At 39.6% G+C, this 21,058-nt stretch overlaps 1 protein-coding gene across 1 annotated transcript; it reads right to left on the reverse strand.

Annotated features, from left to right (window-relative positions):
• Window positions 1-499: 499 nt before the first annotated feature.
• LOC105393197 (serine protease Hayan-like) lies at window positions 500-14,702 on the reverse strand. The gene is made up of 9 exons (XM_048624141.1): window positions 14,322-14,702; window positions 7,516-7,598; window positions 5,601-7,184; window positions 4,946-5,133; window positions 4,085-4,188; window positions 3,423-3,575; window positions 2,123-2,214; window positions 1,444-1,604; window positions 500-1,074 (listed from the first exon to the last, which is right to left on the reverse strand). Exons 2-9 carry the CDS (start codon window positions 7,577-7,579, stop codon window positions 919-921), a joined length of 2,502 nt encoding a protein of 833 aa, XP_048480098.1. The 5' UTR covers window positions 7,580-7,598; window positions 14,322-14,702; the 3' UTR covers window positions 500-918.
• Between the last annotated feature and the right edge of the window lie 6,356 nt (window positions 14,703-21,058).

Here is a 21,058-nt window from a genome sequence, read left to right on the forward strand (position 1 = left end):
AAAATACTCAGGTACCTAGAATTAGTTTTAACAGTTTATTAGCTAAAAATACAAAATCGATTACATAATAAATAATTACTAGGTAGGTACGGTGGCCTGCGTCTAAAAGTATACAGGCGGAGTTTTTAAAACAGCGATATCAAGCTCACATGCTGCTCAAGCACATCCACATAAACACAACTGCTACACACATCACACACAACACGTCCCCGGATTTATAACAGATGTAGCTGGTCCCTTCATCATCAGGGATCGCTATTTTAAAAACTCCGCCTGTATACTTTTAGGCGCAGGCCACCGTACATAATTAGGCAAATTCTTATTGGGCACAGTTTTTGAGTAATATGATATTCAATTTTTCATAACAACCATAACATACCTAATCAAGTTACCGGTACGGGTAGATACAGGGAACCCAGTCTCTCTATGTAAGCACCCTAAACTACGTACTCGTACTTAATCGCGCCGCCGGAGTGCTATCTTAAGCTCCAATTTCGCCATAGTCGGTTAAATCATAACCAGGTATTGGTTGATCAATTGTACGTCATCTCCATACCAAAATCTTGACAGATGTGTCAAGAGTCAACCAATAATCTCTGATTATGCTCTAAACCACTATGGCGAAATTGCACTTAAGTTCCTTACTACAACTCAGCGTAAATTATGTACTTAATCAATACATGGTGATGACAGCAGCTACAAACTCGCTCAACACGGTGGCGTAGAGCGCAAGCTTAGTGACAATTTCTCCATAGTCGGTTAGAGCATAACCAGGGAGTAGTGGTTGACTTTTGACACATCTGTCATGAATTTTATATGGAGATGACGTTTAATTTATAAATCAAACCCTGTCGGTTATTTAACCGACTATGGCGAAATTGCACTTAAGTCCCTGTCTACAACTGAGCGCTTAGCTACTCAATACATGGTGATGACAGCGGCCACAAACTCCCTCAACACGGTGGCATAAAGCGCGGGGGTGCGCGGCGCCCCGCACGCGCGCCCCACCGACGTGACCCCGACCACGCGCCACGCGCACCCGTCTAGGACTTGAGCTGGGCCGCCTGAGTCGCCCTGTGGGGAGATAGATTGGTTGTTTGTTACATATAAACTTAGCAGTGGGGACACCAGCACCTATTGCTTATCTGTCAAATTTGACTGCTAATGTTTTGGTACCTGACCCCCCTCAGAAATATTGTTACTATTATGAGAGGGGGTCAGGGTTCTCTGCACCTGACCGTACCACCACCAACACATTATAGCAGTCAACAGTTTCGCATCCCTATCTGTCAAACATTTGTCAGATCCATATTTATTTACGTCAGATTTACAGATAAACAATGCTGCAAGGATTGTCTATTCCCAATGGTGGTGGCTCTTCTGCACCCCAAGTGCTCACATTCCCAATAAACCAACAATTATTGAATAATACACATGTCTCACCTGACAAGTATCTTTCCCTCCCTCCACCTCGCCAGCACACAGCTGGCTGTCAGCCGAGGGTCCCTGAGGCAGCTTGCGCGACGGCCCCAGCACGCGGGAGCAGGTCGCCATGTCCCACACCGGGATGGACACGCCTCGGAGCTCTTCTGAGGATTCTCCGCCTGCGAGGGGATGAAGAATGAGTATATAGTACAGAAAGGTGTCTTATTGACACGCGTTTGGTTGACAGGCAGTTAATTTTTAAGTGTTTTAAGTACATTTTAGGTATAAATGTTTTAAAGAAGGGATTTTTAATCATTTTTAAATATCAGAGACATTGAAATCAGACACAATATAAATCTATTGCCTACACGCGCGATATCGCGACTTCGGGGATGCTTTAAAAGTATGTTTAGTTACGTTATTAAAACGTTGGAGACTTACATACATGCGAATAATTACATATAACTAAGTAGATTGACATAATCGAGTGGCAAACACACAGTAAACACGCCGCACCGTCAAGAAAACGTGCTACGGCCTTAGACTTACGAGGCTAACAAATTTTGAATGAATTTTCTAAATCACAGAAGTTTTGTTATCCAATTTTTACTCATTTTACCATTGTTCTCTTAAATAATTATGTAAAGATGGGAACACACAATACATAACAATTACTTAGTTGGTTTTGGCGACTTACCGAACTCAGTCCGCCCCCACCCCGTGGCGATGATGGACTCGCCGGCAGCCGGGGGTAGCCCGATGCACGCCGGCTTGATCACCTCCGAGAATCTGGAAATACATTGGAATATTTTATTATTTTTATTTCAATCGTTCATACAAATAGTAGGTATATATATATAATATATATATAATATATATATAATACAATAATAATAATATATATATAATATAATAATATATAAAATATTCTTAATTTGTAATACACATACATGAAAATAAATTACATTTAACTTAAATACTAACATTATAACTAATATAATATGTACAAAAATGGCGGTCTTATCGCTTATAGCAATTTTTTCAAGACAACCTTAGGGTGGAAGGATATTTATGACCAAGGAAGTTTTACGTTAATTTTAGAGGGTTTTTTATAAACTTGATCAGTTTGGTTAGTAATTAGGTAGTAGATGAAGACAGTAAGTAGACAAATTCAGGCCAAATTATAATTGATATTGTAGAGGGCACACCCGAGTCCGCGTTGTTCTATGGGTAGAAATAATATTTTTCTAACGACTTTTTAATTTAGTCGGATTATTCCTTTTTTTTTCAAAGAAACCTGCTTTCTTTTACACTAAAGTCTATTCACTAAGATCTTAGAAAGCTGGCTTCTATTCCAGCTAGTACCTATTCCCATAATATATGAAACAGATAGTACCTATTATTATACTATTAAATAAATAACTCGCAATTGCATGCAGTTAATGACTTGATTGCGTGGATGCCTGCGTCTCAACAATACCTAGGTACCTGATGCTCTAGATTCTAGATTACCTACGTCTATACAATTACGTAGGTATTGTTTTGCATACCAATAAGATAGATGTGCCATGCCAGTTAGCATAACATTAATTCAGAAGGGCTAGCACGGGGCGCAAGACGCGCACATCATGACGAGACAAAAAATATCCGTCGCGCTCGCGCAATGTAAGTCAAGGCGATGCAAAACTTTTGTCACGTCTTGATGTGCGCGTTTTGCTTCCCGTGCTAGCCCTTCAGCGAATGACCTCCTGAATCATCTTTTTTCTTATATTCGATTTCGATGGGATGAAGCATCTGTACGTGGCTGTCCCGAGTTGAACTTTGTATTGCATATTATTATCCCCTTAAATTCAGCTCAGCCAGCCTAGTTCCCGAGAAAACTGGAGCAGCAAGCCTGGGTGTTTCAATAGCTGAGATAGGAGCTCGGTTGGTCCAAGAATCTAACAGAATGTGATCATCCGTCTCATTTATACTTCTGATGGTAAGTATATAGTCACCTGACGCTAGTGACCAGCTTCAGCAGCGCCACGTCGTAGTAGGACCGGGGTATCTTATACCGCGGGTGCCGGATGGACTTGGAGACCCTGACCACTAGCGCGCCGGGGTCGTCCAGGTAGGATGAGCCGAGTTGCACCACGCGCGGGGGGCCTCTGTAAAAGTCAAAGTCAAATGGTTTTATTCATCGTATAAATATCAAATTTTCTGATGAACGTCAATTTTTACCACTTTTGCACTCTCCGTTCGGATAGAAGGCTCTTTGTCTTAGGAAAAGAACGACGTGCGCGTCTTGGGCCTTGTGCTAGGCTAGCAGGTGCAGTTGACACGCATGCAATAGGACTGCAAACCAAAACTTGCAGCCCGATGTTCACACCGACTGAATTTTATCTGCTGTCAGACTTTACAGTTCTATTACAGTCCTATCAACTGCATTCAAACGTCTGACTAGACTCTAAAGTCTGTTTTTTAATCTCAGATACTCAATTGAAAGATTCTGAACTTTTCATTAACGATACGTCACATAATCCCAGGACAATCAACTGTTGATGAACCGTTCAAAATGTGTCAATTTAGTATCCGATATTAAAAAACAGACTTTAGAGGCTAATGTATAGTCCGTATACACGGCTAAAGGGTTAAGTGACCTCTCGTCTGTACTCACGCAACAACAGTGTTATCCCTCTCCTGGTAGGCGCAGTGGGCGGCCGTCAGCACGAAGCGGTCGCTGATGAGCGAGCCTCCACACTTCCACGAGTAGCCCGCGCCCTGGGGAGGTAGGTTGGAGGTAGAGTATGTGGGTAGATAGTAGGACGTTATGGAGTGTAGATAAATAGATGAGGGAGCCCCCGCACTCAAGTTTGTGTGCCAGCCTCGGTGCTTTACTATCGGAATCAACTTTAACCCTTAAACAGACTGTGTACCATACGAGACCTTAATTTTTAATTTTAGTACATTGACTTACGAGCTAACATCAATGAAAATTTTAAAGTAGCCAACCTGGGAAAGGGTTAAACCAACATGAACCATTAACTTCGTCGCTTTGAGAAGGCAGCGTTCATTGAATACTACGTTGTACTTACGTAACTACTTAATGATTATGTCGTTAGTTGATGGCTTAATGATTCGCAGGAAAACCATCTGTTATTTACTAAGTACTTGTAACTTGTATGTACCTGAGTGTAAATGCGTATCTAAAAATAACTACACCGCACAACATGATAATAGGTAATATGATTACACTTTACAAATACATTCATACATGATCACTATAAAAGATTTTAGTCGCGCTCACTCACATCTCGCGGCTTCTAGAGCGAGTGCGATGGAAATTTTTTGTCACGTCTTGACCTGAGCGTCTTGCACTTATGCTAGGCCTATTGGTTTGTTATTTTGTCGAAAACTATAACAGTTTACGTTTTCTTGCATACGGTGCCAGATGGAGGAGGAGCATGGAAATAATGTATGTAGATGACCTTTAACTTTCTTAAATTCTCTTGCTTTCTCAAAGGAAGCCTTAACCTACCTCAAGCTTCAGCCACCCCAGCGCAGCATTGTGCGGAAACTGGTCTATATTGACGACCTTCCCTCCCACAATGAGGGGCGCGGTCCGCGGCGCGCAGCCGGACACGTTGAACGTCACCGGCTCCGGCTCCGGCAGGAGAGGGATGGCGGCCACGAGGGTCGAGTCGAAGGATTTGTACTTGTCGCATACTGGGGAGAGAGATAATAAATAATAAAAAAAAATATATTGAGGATTATACTGGGGAGAGAAGAGAGGGGGCAAAGTTGTACTAGTGTAGTTAGTACGTGGCTTTCTCGAGTGAAACCTTCTGTTCATATCCCCAGAATTTCAGCTGCCAGCCTAGCAGCCGAGAAAATTGAACTGGAGTAAGGGTTGAAAACGGTTTATATTTTTCTTCTTGACCTTTATAGCAGTCCACTGCTGGACGTAGGCTTCTCCAAACGCCACTGGATGCGATTTAAACCTTTCGGTGATCGTTTATTTAGATTCGTTTTGGCGTGTCACGTAGGTGACAACCACAAAAGCTAGACTAGGGTTTGTCACCGTGATGAAAGGATTTGTCTGATTAGCGTAATTTACAATAATGCTCAAGATTGCCTAATACTCATATTTAAAAGTACTTCTGAGTTTTTAAATTTGTTAGAAAATTACTTACATTTTTCAGCAAGATCCACGTATTTCCTCCTCTGCGTTGAACTCATGACGTCCACATCTGGCCCTATCACTACTTCTGGCGAAGGGTTCTTCTCTTCTGGGAAATACACTGCATCCTCATTCCCGAAATCACCATTAGGCTTCTCTGTATACGGCTTGTGAATCGGCCTGTTCGTTATAGGAGGGCCGTGTATAACTGCTGGCTTTACACCTGGCCTATGAGTGTAGGGGTTTTGAGTTGTATGACTATTTGAAGGTCTTTTATTGGTGTTCTTATGTGTTGTATAAGCGTTGTAGCTTGGTCCATCGTTATAGGATCCTTCATAGTTGTAATAGTTGGGTTTATTTGTTGTTGTGTAATGGGTGTTTTCGTAATTTGGTCTAGATGTTGAGTAGCTGCTGTAAGTGTCGCCATTGTAATCTGGTCTTTGGGGTCGATTGGGTTTGGTGGTGTAACTGTTATATTCAGATTGACTTGGTCTTTCGTTGTTATATTCTGGTCTCTGATTATTTTTCGTAGGTTTAGTTGTAACATAGCTACTGTAATCAGATTGACTTGGTCTTTCGTGGTTATATTCTGGTTTCTGATTATAGTTCGGTTTCTTTGTAGTAAAGCTACTGTATTCCGATTGGCTTGGTCTTTCGCCGTAATATTCTGTTCTCTGGTTGTTCTTATTAGGTTTCGTTGTTGTATAGCTGCTGTACTCATATTGATTTGGTCTGTCATTGTTATATTCTGGTCTCACACTTCTTTTAGTTGTCGTTGTATAGGTGGTATAGTCGGTTTGGCTCGGTCTGTTATAGTTATTTTCTGTTCTCTGATTGTTTGGTTTTGTATAAACGCTGTAACCCGATTGGTCATAGTAATTGCTGTTATCGTTTCTATCATTATTATTGTTCGGTTTTTTTGTTGTATAACTGCTGTATTCCGATTGATTCGGTCTGTTACTATCTAACCTTTGAATATTTTTATTAGGCTTTGCTGTAGTGTATGTTGTTCTAACATTGCTTGATGTTGGTTTAGCCGTTGTATGTGCGTTATTATTTGGTCGACCACTGTTACTTGGCTTCTTATTATAATTAACATTCTCGTAATAATTGTCATTATCATACGAATCAAATATTGGAGCTTTAGTTGTCGGCTTAAATAGAGGTCTTATAGCGTAGTAAGAATCTTCAGTCGTTGACTGTTTTCTTCTATTTTCATTATCACTATAACTCCCTTTTGTATTATCACTATTACTAACTATACTAGCTACACTAGATTGCTTATTACTATTCCTATGTCTAGTTCCTCCAGCTTTATTATTATTTTGACTAGAATTTCTTTTTGGAGGCTTAGCAGTACTTGTAGTATAAGACTTAGTAGTTCTTATACTATCGTCGAAATGAGCCTCGTATTTGTACGAGTGTTGATTTTTCTCTGTGGCAACATTGTCGGTGTTGCCAGGGTTGATGACAATGAACCTGTTGTTAGTGTCACCATCTTGTGGAGAGTAGACGAACTCTATTTGTTGTTTTTTTTGTGGTTTCGGTCTCTGTGTGGTCTGTGACTGCAGAAACGGCTGGAACCCTTGGAATATATCTGAAAATTTGAGAATATTTCATTTTAATTTATATTTACCTTTGGAAGACACAGCACAGAAGCTAAGTACTACCTACTGTACCTACTTAACAGTAAAAAAATATTTCCTTTATCAGACTGTCGTTTGACACATTGGTGAAAGGGCTGGCCAAATCAGGTCGTCAGTGGCTGATTACCCAGGCCAGGTTGCACTAGACGTGTAAGGAATCTGGAGCTGAACTCTCTCAGAGACGCCATGCGCCATATAAGTCACCCGTAGTCGCTCCTTTCTCACCTCATGATGATGATGATGAGGACTTCTCACCTTATGATAATGATGATGAGGACTTACCGAAGTACTGCGCGTCTCCGGTGGTGATCAGCCCGAGCAGCAGCAGTGCGGTGAGGGGAGACATGCCGCCGACATGGGCGCGGCTGCGGACCACAGAATAATGTTAGATAGGTAGGTACTAGTAATGATTTCACAAGAAAGCATGCCCCCTTAAAGTATACATATACTAAGTATATTGAGTGCGCAAATCGCTATTTCCCACTGTACAACCGTTTACTACGTGATGTAGATAGGTACTTGATTTTCGTAGTCTCAGACACTAAATTCACAGATTCTGAAGTTTCATCAATAAGTAGTTAATTGTCCCGGGATTAAGTGACGTATCGTTCTATTGGCTGGATAATCGACTGTTGATGAACCGTTGAGAATCTGATAATTTAGTATCTGAGATTGAATAACAGAATTTATCTACATCCTACACATTTACCAATAATTAAGTTTGTAATAGTTAGTATAGTAAGCGCCCACAATAAGTCGTATTAATCATTGAATTTCATAACTACATAGCTAGTTATTAGCCTAGTCGTGATAAGTGGATAAACCGCAATTAATACTTAATTCATAGTAAACCACAAACCGTTAGTCATCCAATTTAATTAAATAAACATGGTTGAATTTTATTAGTTCACTTTCCAATGAATTCAGATTTGGTCCATAATAAAATAATGTATGCAAGCGTATAATAAAAATAAAAGCTTGCTACCTACTTAGTTACATACAAAGTTTTATCAAAATTGCTACAGTAGTGACTTTCCCGAGAGAGAGTAACAATCTCATACTTCATCACAACCCATCACGTCCCCACTGCTGGGGCACGGATCTTCTTCCAATAAAGGAAGGGTTTTACGGTTTTAGTCCTAGTCCACCACGCTGGCATAGTGCAAGTGGGCAACCCGACTGTCAGATGTTTTCAAGCCGCCCGAAGGCCTCTGACTAGGCTTCACGACTGCTGCCGAAATAGCAACCGGGGCCTACGGCTCAACGTGCCATCCGAAGCAGTGATACTTACAACTTACAAACTTTTGCGTTTCTAATCATAAATATGGGGGGGGGGACATCGATCTCACAAACGGCCATCCGACCCCAAGCTAGGCAGAACCTGTGATATGGGTGTCGGACAGCTGATATATATATCTACACAAATACATAAATAGATACATATTGAATATATTATTATGTGTAAATGACAACCAGATACAAGGCAAACACAAATGCTCATCACACAAATGTTTGCCTTGGGCGGGATTCGAACCCGTGGCCCCCAGCTTCGGAAGCAGCCTCTCTACCGCCAGCTACGGTGCCGTCATAATAGTATTGGTAGTTATACTAGAGTGACCGCATAAAACATTTATTGCACAAACAATAAAACAACATCGCAGTTGTTCATTTCTCGTAAACGATCTAATTAGCATTTTTATCCAGTTAGTCTCGTGACGTCATCACCGTGGGCGCCACAAATTCATCGGAATTCATATTTTTTTAATGAATTAATTACAAACAAGCTGGCAATTATAATGTAGGTATTTATCACTGAATTAAGTATAGTATAAGTCATCATTTGAGCCATGAAAATAGCCTCAATACGACACTGACAAATATTTACTGTACATATACTGAAGTCACTCAATTCTTAAATAGCACGCTATAAGACAAGTCCATAGTTACAGCATACTTACTTAACACGGGGCGCAAAACGCGTATGACAAGACGTGACAAATGTTTTTGGTTTTCTCTCGCGGCCACACGATGTGAGTGCAACGGAAAACTTTTGCCATGTCTTATCGTGCGCGTTTTGCTTCCCGTGCTAGGAATGCAGCTCTTGTACGAAATACGAAGATTATTCGTACCTATTATGCTACGCTAACATTATTGGCTGATGATGATGATTACTATTTTATACATTTGGAACTATCATAACACTGGACATGTGATGGTGCCTACCCCGTAATCTTGTGCTTTAGTAAAAGTTGTGTTAGGATATCATCATATCAAGCTTTATTGTTATGTAAATGAGTGTAACTAAAACAAACAAATACATCAAAAGCTAATAAAAAGGAGGGAATATGTTTTTCCCCTTACAAGTAGATCCTACGTGTACTTATGTTATACCTTGATGTGTAAACCAGTTATAAAACGGTAACCTAACTGCTTACGTATATTAATTAACATACTTAACCACAGATTGAGTTCTCATTAGTGAACGACAGTAACAGAACTGAAACCTGCTTTTTTAAAGTAGGTACAAACAAAACCTACACTTATTCGAATGTAATAAGGGTTCTATCAGATGTCTTTCCCCGTGGAATGGGATGTACGGAAGCCCTAACTGTATGATCATTCAGGAAAGTGATAAGTAAAGTTATTTTTTTTAATTAAGAAATGTATAATATATAGGTAGTTTAGTTTGTAATTGTAAATTATATAAATTATCTAAATAAAAGTCCTAAGTTATAGTAACTTAAATAACTAAAAAACATTAGAAATGTTTCCATCCTTAAAATAAAATTGGCTAACTTGAAAATCCTTTTTGTCATTTGTTTTATGTACCTACTTCAGTTCCAAACAAAACATAGTTTGAATTTATCTGTAAACACCATTCATCCTCCTGTAGGAAATAACTACTGTTGTTCTATCTTTTATAAATAAGTTAAGCTTAATAGTAAGTTTTACATTAGGTATGTACTATGTATCTAGCTAGCTATCTAGGTAGGTATATAGGTACGTAAGACTAGTCTAGACAACGGCGGCTTCCCTAGCCACATCAAACTTATCAACTTCAATAATATTATTGATGATGACCTTTGATGCTTTGTTGTATTTACCTAAAGGAGTCTACACACCAAACCCGCCGACCCGCCGACACAGCCCGGCGGCTTGGTGTCGGCGACCCAAACCCGCCAACATGTGTCATGGGGCTGTGTCGGTGAGTTAGTTGGCGGCAAGAAATCAGTACAACTTTTTTAGTTAGTGATTGCAGTGTGTACGAACGTGGAGTGTCGGCGGGCAACTGAGCGTGCGCGTACGCAAGTCGCCGGCCATGCCGCCGACTTGCACGCGCGGGTACGAGTCGCCGACATGATTCTTGAAACAAAGTCGCCGACACCAAGCCGCCGGGCTGTGTCGGCGGGTCGGCGGGTTTGGTGTGTAGACTCCTTTATGATCATCGCATCCTGGGTATGGGGAATGAAAAAGTTCCAATGACAATACGAGTAGCACCAAATTACGCTACTCCTATTTAAACGGAAAAGGCTTGTTGAAGCCGTCTGCAATATTGAAGAGAGTAACTATTAATTAAAAGCGCATCAAAATATTATTACCAACTAAAAAAGTAAATTTTGTATTAATTTTTTTTATGTATACCTAATTATTATTATTATTTAATTCTTTATTGCACAAATCCTTACTAATATTATAAATGCGAAAGTAACTGTGTCTGTCTGTCTGTCTGTCTGTCTGTCTGTCTGTTACTCTTTCACGCCAAAACTACTGAACGGATTTGAATGAAATTTGGTATACATACGGTCTAGACCCTGGGAAAAAACATAGGCTACTTTTTATCCCGGAATTCCCACGGGAAAACTTTTTAAGGCGAAGCGAAGCGCGCGGGAACAGCTAGTATATAATAAATGCACAAAAGATGGGCTTAATACTAAGAGCATTTTCTACCAGCCAACCTACAGGTTTTCTACCAGCAATCTTAATGTAAAACGGGGCTAAGTATATTATTTTAGTGTCGGTATTTTGTAAGTGGAACTGTTTCATTGCTCCCGAGTGTATTATGTAGGTTAAGGTTAGTAATAATAATCATAAAACTTATCAACGAACTAATAATTAACCTACTTAAGTATAGTCAAAAACCCGAGATGAGTCAGTCATAGTTCACTATCAAATTCAACCAGAATGCAACAGGAAAACCCACAGTTGACCCGGCCGGCATCGAACCTTGCACCCAGGGCGAGGAGGCAAGAGGTCATCGACCTCCAGGTACCGCACTTGACCGGTCTGGTTAATATTGCGAGTGCAGTGTCAATATCATGTACAGGATGATTCAAAGTTAACTGGTTTTTGGTCGAAACGGTATTCGATTATTCGATCGACTCCCTTACCACGTCAGCTCAACTAATGCGTCTGACCTAGAAGAAAAACTGAAGAAGGAAAAGAAATACTTAGGTAATTACCTAAAATGTATTTAAAAATAAGCAGTTTACCTATTGACATGTTATTGAATTTGATTATGTTATCCAGCAAAAAATATAAAAACTTAACTATATTGCCAAAGAAAATCACCTTTTATAAATGTCGCCTTATAAGTGGCGCATCCAGGATTTCTGTCTGTTGTGAACAGATTTTGATGAATCCGCGAGGAAAGCTCGAAAGCATGGCGCATCGACCGATTCCCTACTGAACATCCTGTATAAACAATACTTAATTGCTGAGGAAAATTTTAACAAAGGGCCTTCACTTTAAACCGCAAACTTAATAAGTATTAAGTATAATAAATTGAGTAGGTACCTACCTATATGTATACGTACCTATCAGAATCTACTTAACTACTTAATTATTTAAAGAGTCATTTAAAAGTTTTTCTGTAATCGTAAGAGTCACCAATACCAAACGCTAAACCGCCTTAAGTAAGGAAATAGTAAAAAAACTCCCATCTTTTACCCTTTGCAAAGTTAGCGGTTTCGGAATGTCAACAATTGTATGTAGTTTTTTTTTTGTATGCTATATAGATAGGTACTACCAAAAAAATATAAGGGCCTTACTACAAAAAGAATAGACAGTATCTGTGCTACCACAAAAAACTTTAAACACTGTTTAACAAGTGTTTAAAACGAAATTTGACAGATTTTGTATGCGTTTGACAGCGCTAAACACCTGTTAAATACTGTCTAAGTTTTTGTGGTAAGACCCTATAAATTTAACAGATGTTTAGCGCTGTCAAACGCATACAAATCTGTCAAATTTCGTTTTAAACAATCGTTAAACAGTGTTTATAGTTTTTTGTGGTGGCACAGTAAGTATTTTGTAAGTACGTAAGTATTCATTTATTTATCTTAATGTTCATACCTATCGATATTTCCTAGCTCCTGCTCCATCGATTTAATAATTTAAATATTATTATTATTAGCTCTAGTAGACCTACGCGTATTAAATTTGATTATTCATAAGTATTGATTGAGAAATGCTACAACACCGCTAAACTCCGTCTGGTTTTCGCAACGATTCAGCATTGATGTGTTTTCCAGTTTTAATTTATTTTATTGGGACAGGTTTTTCGGGTTGTTTTCTTGTATAAAGCGAGCTTCGTCGCATGCGCATCGAAATCTAACGGACGGATAATTTTATTACTCTGACGTAGGTCGTTTAGGTACCTACCTAAGGCGATTAAAGGTTAGCGTCCAGCTATCGGCGGTGTCGTACGTATAGGACCAAACGGATGTTCATAAATGTATGGTGAGACTGATTCGGAAATGCCACCAGAGATGTTTTGTAGTTACAGCTAAGCAGCGGTGTTGTGAAAGAAATTCTTTCCTACCACTGCTATTGAATGTATGTGGAACAATGAATACGACAGGTGGATAGCAATCGTATATCCCTGGCAATATCTCTGGTAATACACTGCCGGGCAAAAAAGTTCCACTCACAGAATGGAGACGCCAAAGGACCCAAATTTTTTCAAAGATTTAATTTAGAATTGGAACAAAATATACCGATTTTAGTTGGTAATATCCTGATGCTCTGTTAAATGTAAGTGCTTCAATGTTGCAGAATATGTCATTAAGCTAGCCTTTTCCGATTAGAAGTTATTAGGTGCTTTTCACATTGGAACCTTTCCATTGCCCGTGAGTGTAATAAACCCTGAACTTTGCCCGTAAGTAGGTACTAAGTAGGCAAGAAAACGGGAAACGGAAAATGGTGTCAAACCCACTGGCGCCATGGCCGAGCGTTCCAGGTTTAAGACAATGATGCCTTTGGACATAACATATTGCATTTATGTTTTTTTAACGAACGATACGATAGATTTCGAAGTGAATTCTCGGCAATCACACCTAACTAATGAATGACGTCTCGAAATTTAGGACTCATTCAACCACTGTTTAGTGTGAGAGTTTAGTAGACGTAGGTGTACATTGTGGGATGGTTGTATAGGTAGTAATAGTAAAACTTTTGAATCTGCCATAAGTAGGTACCTACATAATCAGCAATTGTCGTCTACTAAACACTCTCACTACAGGGTGTTGCACCTCTAAGCATACTGGTACATCTAAGCCCGAAACTAAAATCAGAATTTCAAAATTCGCGGAAAAAAAGTCATTCTCCATAGTAAAAAAGTCACGTGACCAACATAGTTTCTTTGGGTTTTTTTTTTCGGGCTTAGATATACCATGCTGCACATGTAGGTTTCGGCTTAGTATACCCTTTTTGCAACATCCTGTATAATAGATAGTGTGTGAATCGGCCTATAGACACATTCCAACTCGCCTCCCCCTGCACCTCCAATGGGACTTAAAAAGTATCCGCGTGGATTCGTATCGTATGCCGTAGATTCCTAAATGCCAGGTCTGTAGAGACCTGCAAATGCAGCTGAATTACCTAGATGGAGTCGTGGGTCGTGGGAAAAATACCTACTAGCTACCTACCTATTAAGTAGGTAAGTAGGTACCTAAGAGTGATTTTTCTGCAAGTGGGGATGACTTTATTCTAGAAATCCTTGAAAAAACTGTGCATATTATTATAATATCGACAATATTCTCTTAAATTCAAGTACCTAAAGTATACATAAACAAATATAAAAATATTACCTTAGAAACCAACCAAGTTGGGAAGGTTTAATCCTGGTTAGGGCGTCTTATAAACAAATGAAGTTACACACAATTAAAAACCAATTAAGACAAGGCGTAAACGGCAATTATCCATTGTCTTGTTGAATTATAACAAAAATAACTGCGAGTCACTTTATAAAACCACTTTTTGCCTCAATTATGGAATATTTCCAAACTCGCACGCACGATAAACACTCAAAATATCTTTGTAATGACAATTTACAAATTTACACTTGACACTAACCTATTATTTAATTGAATTTTGTTTTATATTTTTATTTAAAAAGCATTTATTTGATTATTTTAATCCAATATGGCGTCCGTGCACTGTCACATTCGTGGGGCAACTAACGATGTTGGATTAAATTGTTGTTTTTGTTTGTGTTGTTTTCTTGAGAGTTTATAAAAGCGTACAGTTGCAGCGTTTCACAAAGCTTTTTGTATTATTTATTATGCTAGGTACCTGTATAACCTCCTGCTGCCGTTACACGGGTACGTTATCGACGTCGACAAACACGTTTAATGCGCGTTCTACCAATTTCAGCGCCCTATTTATGACGATACGCGATATAGTGACGTTTATCTACGTCGCTAACGAAAGGTAAGTATACCTACTTAAATCAGTATCAATGGCCTATCAGTGCCAGGTGTGACGATCGGTGGGAACACCTAGAAGTCCTGGGTTTGATTCCCGGAGGGACTTGTGTTCTAAGTATCGTGGTTTTCATTTTTGACATTGTTGTTTCGAAAATCCTGTCCAATAATCCTGAACTTAAATCAAACGCATTTTTGAGTCGTGTGTTGGAATTCATTGCAAAATGGTCACTATTAATGGTATAAAAACTGCGGCTGCTAGAAATGCCACTGACACCCGACTTTAAAGTCGTAACTATATTCAATCGACTTTTTTTACTTCCAATCGACCTAAATTTTAATTCTAACCTACAGTAAAGTAGGCGATCTAGTAAGAGATGATGTTTGAGGTCTCCAACTCAGGAACATGATTGTAACATGCAATAGCAATATGCATTACACATGTCTTGTACAACCCTACAAGGAAACTGGTTCCGGCTAGGGCTGCCAATGAATTTGAGCAAAAAGTTTGACGTAAATAGATCGTAATCCTCGCTAGTTGACGTTTTTTTTGCAACGTGTTTTAGTTAGATAAATTCTAAACTTTACATAATCTTATGCCTGCGTACGTAGGTAGAGATTCTGTTGGTAATTTATTCTTATAAAAACACGTGTCTGCCTAGTCTGTCTATCTCATAGGAGTCAGGTTTTGAGCCGTAAGTATTCAGAAAGATAGCTGGAAACTTATAAGCGCTAACTTTTCCATACTTTGCCGAACCAGCGGTGATAAGCGCGGGAAAAATATCTATAGTAAAGTAAGCTGTTACTGTCTGCCTACTGGTTACTCACGGCACAGGCTTAGCCTAGTGTGAGAACCCCAGCTACCATAGTTTTTTTTAATCTGGTCCAAATAATTTATAACTGTTTTATATTCATAATATTTATTAAGATAACCTGTGTAAATTTTTTGGTTAAATAAACATTTTTTCATTTTTCATTTTTTCAAGCGCTTATAAGTTTCCAGCTTTCTTTCTGTATGTAAGTACCTGCCTACACTCACGAGCAATGAAAAAGTTCCACTTACAAAATGCCGACACAAAATAGCCCCTATATTTTTAAACTTTTAACTCAGTACCTATACGAACGAGATATTCGATTGCAAAAGAACACACACTGTAAATTTGTTATCAACTTCACTTTTCATAATTTATTTGATGTAACTATGATTGTAATTAATTACACAGTAGGTATGTATGTAGGTAATAACAATTATTAAATAAAATTGAAATTATTCATGGTGATTAATGACATACTAATCAACAATTAAACAGCTGATGTGCATAAAGTTTCATAGATCGTACAGAATATAATTTATGACTTTCTAGGAGCTCAGAACAATAATTAAACCTTTTTACTCAGAATAAGGTAAGCGTTTAGTATTCACCCTTGATACTCACCACGTTTTATTTTTCTTTTATTACTTAAAGATGCGTACAGACCGGCCCAACGAACGCCCACCGATGGACATTTATCATACATAATACAGGGGCAGATTGAGCAACGAAGGTCAACAAAACCCGTTCGTTGACGTTCGTTTGGCCGGTCTGTACGCAGCTAAAGATAAAAGACCACAATGCATAACAGAATGATAACAGGGTCTACCTTAATGACGAATTGGTTTACCTACACTCGCTCATCTCGATTTGTGTTGTGTACTTGCGATTGAGACGTCTTTGATGACGAATAGTACGGAAATCCTCATAATAAGTATGGCCTCACTTTGAATACCAGTAGAATAATAACAATCTCGCGTATCATAACCATCGAGTATTTATGATAGTCATTACCTTCTCTGTGGATCTAGTCTGTCAGTCAGTCATTGTTGTTTACTTGTTTACAATCATTTTTTACAATTATTACCTAAAAGGGAAAAGGTACCTACAATTCTATCTTTTGATTACCAAGCCTTGTTCCTCATCTCGTTTTATGTTGTGCTGTGCTGTGAATACGTGTGACCTATGTTATGAAGCATAAAATGAAACTGTTCTGTATTCATAAAAGATAATTGTGTATCAATAAAGTGATACTTATGGAGTAAAATGAAATGTCTACAATGGATTGGGTACTTTGAGTACCCAAAATCTCGGTTGGTACCTTGACGATGTGGCTCCAAGTGTGGTGCTGATGCACACATACTTTTTTATTGACCTTGGCTTTGATTTTTTTGGCCTTGACCTTGGCTTTCAAGTTCATGGTCATTCTGTCAAACGTACCTAAACATGAATAGGGTGACTATGAAATTTTAAAATGTACTAAATAAAACTGTTTTATGTTGGTCAGCTTAAAGCAAATAAAATACGTTTTTTAATGTCTTATCGTGTTCAGTATCATCAGCTGTATCTACCATTTCCCGCTCCAACGCAATCAAGTTAACACCCTGTATTTGAAATTTCAACCTAACAATAACGTTTGTGTTTGTTAATATTCGGAGTCGCTGTTTAATGTATTTTAACCCTTTAACTGATGATGGCAATATACGTGCCACCATCTTATAGGCCTGAGAATTCTAAAAGTTTATTCGATCTTGCTACTGGAAACGTCACTAATACATAGCTGAATGCACATCAGTATTTTTTTTCTTCAATCAAATCAATTAGTAGTGCCAACATTTAAAAAAAAAATGTCACTTGAAAAAAAATTGCCTCATTTCAAAAGTACAAAGTTTATTTAAAAATATCTCATCAATCCTGCAGATAAAAATGAGAGTAACCTTCTTTTTTTATATAAACATGTAGTATAGAAGACGATATGATCACTATTTATTAAAAAAATCGTCATTTTTTATTCGAATTTCCATTTTTTTGTGGTGGCCATATATATGCCACTATCAACTTGTAGGTACCTACATGGTGGCAATATAATGTACACCGCCAGTCCAAACCCCGGCAAAGCTCCGCTCCCTCCCTGCTTCCTCCAGACAACGATCCACAATGAAGCGGAACAAAGTCCCACCAGATGATGCCACCGCCCATGAGCCGGAAGACATGCCCGGCACTCCAGATTGCACGACTTCCGAAGATGACCCGGAAGAACCGGACCCAGAACAAGCTTCCACCCAAAACGATTCGGTGAGGGCACCCACAGGCGACGACGCTCCACCCAGCTCGACGGCACCACCGTCCCCACCCCCACCAGCCTGCCAATCTCCCCCACCCACCAGATCCCAAGCACCTCAAGACCAACACCAGAGACTCCACACCAAAGTCCCCCAGCCACAAGACCCCAAAGTGCCTCAACATCACCTCACATCTCACCAACATCAAAGCCGCCCAGCTGCAAGAGCACCAAGCAACGCAGAACCAACCGCATCCCCCAACACACCAGACAGGCCAGACGAAAATGAACCCCCGGACCCCCCGTCCCCAGACCCAGACTCGGACGAAGATGAGACCGACTGGAAAAAACAAGAATGGACCCAGAAACCAGATCAGCCACCCTGACACTCCGAAAGTTCAATCCCCAAAACAGCCTCCAAACAGAACGAAACCTCCGACCCACCCCTCTCTACTCTTCAGCGATGACGCACCAAACACCACTGTGGACCAAACCAATTTATACCAAGCCATGATTTCTTCTTTAGTGGTTGGTGTATAATTTCTCGATCCTACTTGTACAGCGTATAAATTAGTTTGGTCCACAACAATGTCCAGCACGTCATCACCAAAGAACAAAGAAAAGCAGGTCAGAGGCCCCGCTCCGCCCGGAAGCCGCTCCGAAGACCGAACCCTCGGAGCACCAAAGCAGCCGAGATCCGGCCCCCGGGTCCACTCCTGCTCCCCCCAACCAGTCCCATCCTCACCCGAATCCGAAGACGAGAAATCCGAAAGCTCACCCCCATCCAACCCATCCGGCATGCTAGAGGATGCAACCAGCTCCGCGCCACCCGGCACACCCGCAGCCGAGCGGCCGCGACGCCGGGGAGACACCAGTGCAGACACCGAAGCACCCCGAGGTCCTGCAGCCGAAAGACCTCGACACAGAGCCTCCGGTGCCGATCCCGAAGCGCCCGGAATTCCAGCAAGTGAAGGAGACCGACAAGCCGATGAGGACGGAAACGACAGCGCCGCCGAACCAAGCAGAACGCCACCACCTGCAAGCACCCTCACCAAACCACCCCGGGCAGAAACCCGTTCCGGATACGACTCCCCCAAACCATCCCCAGAAACCGCACCATCCGGAACACCAAACGCGTCCCCCAACTCATGGGCAACAGCATCATCCGACAAGACCCCACTCCGCCTCACTCCACTCATTGCAGATCACTATCCAAAAGAAACAAAGAAAAAACAAAACTCCACCAAAGTTCAAACCGGCAGTGTACATTATATTGCCACCATGTTTTTTTCATATAAAATATATATATTTTTTAATTTTTTTTTCGAATTTTAATGAAGCTTTACATATATAACCCATACCCAAAGTTTCATTTTTCTGCTACACTTGGATCCTTCTGCTGGTTAAAGGGTTAATATTGCAGACAGCCTCATTAACATAGTACTTTTCGTTTAGGAATCTCGGGTGTACATAATAGTGTAAATAGAAACGATAGATAGATATTATTATGTGTTATTTATTGTTTAAAATGATCTCAATTTATTTAAATTTTAATTCTCTTTGTTTTTAAATGTTTGTTGTATTTTATGTTTGATTTTGTGTAATTTTAATTGTATTTGTTGTGAATGCTAAATTCTATTTTGTATATAATTTTTGTAAGTACTTATATACTTTTGTACTACCTAGCAATAATCGCGTGTTGGCCGTAGCTGTTAAGCATTATTGTTATTATAATAAATAAATAAATAAATAAATAGAATGAGGATCCGCTCGGCAGATGTAAAGCGACCATTACAGATACCTACACTGTATCTAAAGCGTCGATAAAAAAGGTTTATCGTCCTAAAACGGATGCTGTGTGAATGACCGTATCGTCCCCTGCGGTAAAAAGCAAATGCAATATAAATCACTTGCTAGTGTATAGGTATTCATACTAGAGAATGTACTACGGTGACTTTACTATGGGAAGTAGTTACAATAATTTTCTTTACACGAATTTCCATAAGTCGTATTTATACGTTATAGCTGTTCCCGCGCGCTTCGCTTCGCCTTAAAAAGTTTTCCCGTGGGAATTCCGGGATAAAAAGTAGCCTATGTTCTTTCCCAGGGTCTAGACCGTATGTATACCAAATTTCATTCAAATCCGTTCAGTAGTTTTGGCGTGAAAGAGTAACAGACAGACAGACAGACAGACAGATAGACAGACAGACAGACAGACAGACAGACAGACACAGTTACTTTCGCATTTATAATATTATATACGTTATGGATGTTATAGTTAGTTATACAATACAGAAGGCCTAGCACGGGGCGAAAGACGACACGTAAAAACGTAACATAAGTTTTCCGACACACTCGCTCTCGAAGCCGCGCGATGTGAGTGAGCTCGATGCTAAACTTTTGTCACGTCTTGCGTCCTAGGCCTTCTGAAGGGCTAGCACGGGGCGATATTAATAGGTGACATAAGTTTTGCATTCGGCCATTCACTCACATCGCGCAGCCTCAAGGGCGAGCACGGCGAAAACCTTTTATCACGTCCTAATTGCGCCCATAGACTAGAATATTATAACTGGATTGCGCCAATGTAAAGTACGGTACTGTAGGGAGCACAATTTTCTTTACATAAATTTAGTTTTTTAAATGACCTGACTCTTTCGGCTTACGTAAAACACCCAGTATAGGGTGGAGTTTTATTAGTGAAGTTCAATACTATCTACGTAAACAATTAAATATGGTCCAAAATATACATACTTAAATACATATTGGTTGAGTGGGAATTTAACTATACTATGGATCTATTGTGCCTATGTCGCAATTTTATACTTACAAAAAAAAACACAGTACTTTATAATTCCTTCCAATTTATTTCATTCGTTATCAACTTAATTTAAACCTTATCTATACTAACGCTAGAGTTTTTAGTTGAACATAACTGGCCCATTCACTCATCTTTTGGCAATTTATATTCAACTTAGCATGGACATTTTGACTTTTGAGAAAATATTTGACAAAAAATAACACCATTTTTA

The sequence above is a fragment of the Plutella xylostella genome, chromosome 11, assembly GCF_932276165.1.
Source record: "Plutella xylostella chromosome 11, ilPluXylo3.1, whole genome shotgun sequence".
Classification (NCBI taxonomy): Eukaryota; Metazoa; Arthropoda; class Insecta; order Lepidoptera; family Plutellidae; genus Plutella; species Plutella xylostella.

What these genes read in the sequence shown, in the direction of transcription:
- LOC105393197 (XM_048624141.1), bottom strand. Translation starts at nt 7,579, where the DNA reads ATGTCTCCCCTCACCGCACTGCTGCTGCTCGGGCTGATCACCACCGGA. An exon ending in TGGGGTGGCTGAAGCTTGAG is followed by an intron (nt 4,189 to 4,945) that starts GTAGGTTAAGGC and finishes CTACCTCCCCAG; the next exon opens with GGCGCGGGCTACTCGTGGAA. An exon ending in GAGGGAAAGATACTTGTCAG is followed by an intron (nt 1,075 to 1,443) that starts GTGAGACATGTG and finishes ATCTCCCCACAG; the next exon opens with GGCGACTCAGGCGGCCCAGC.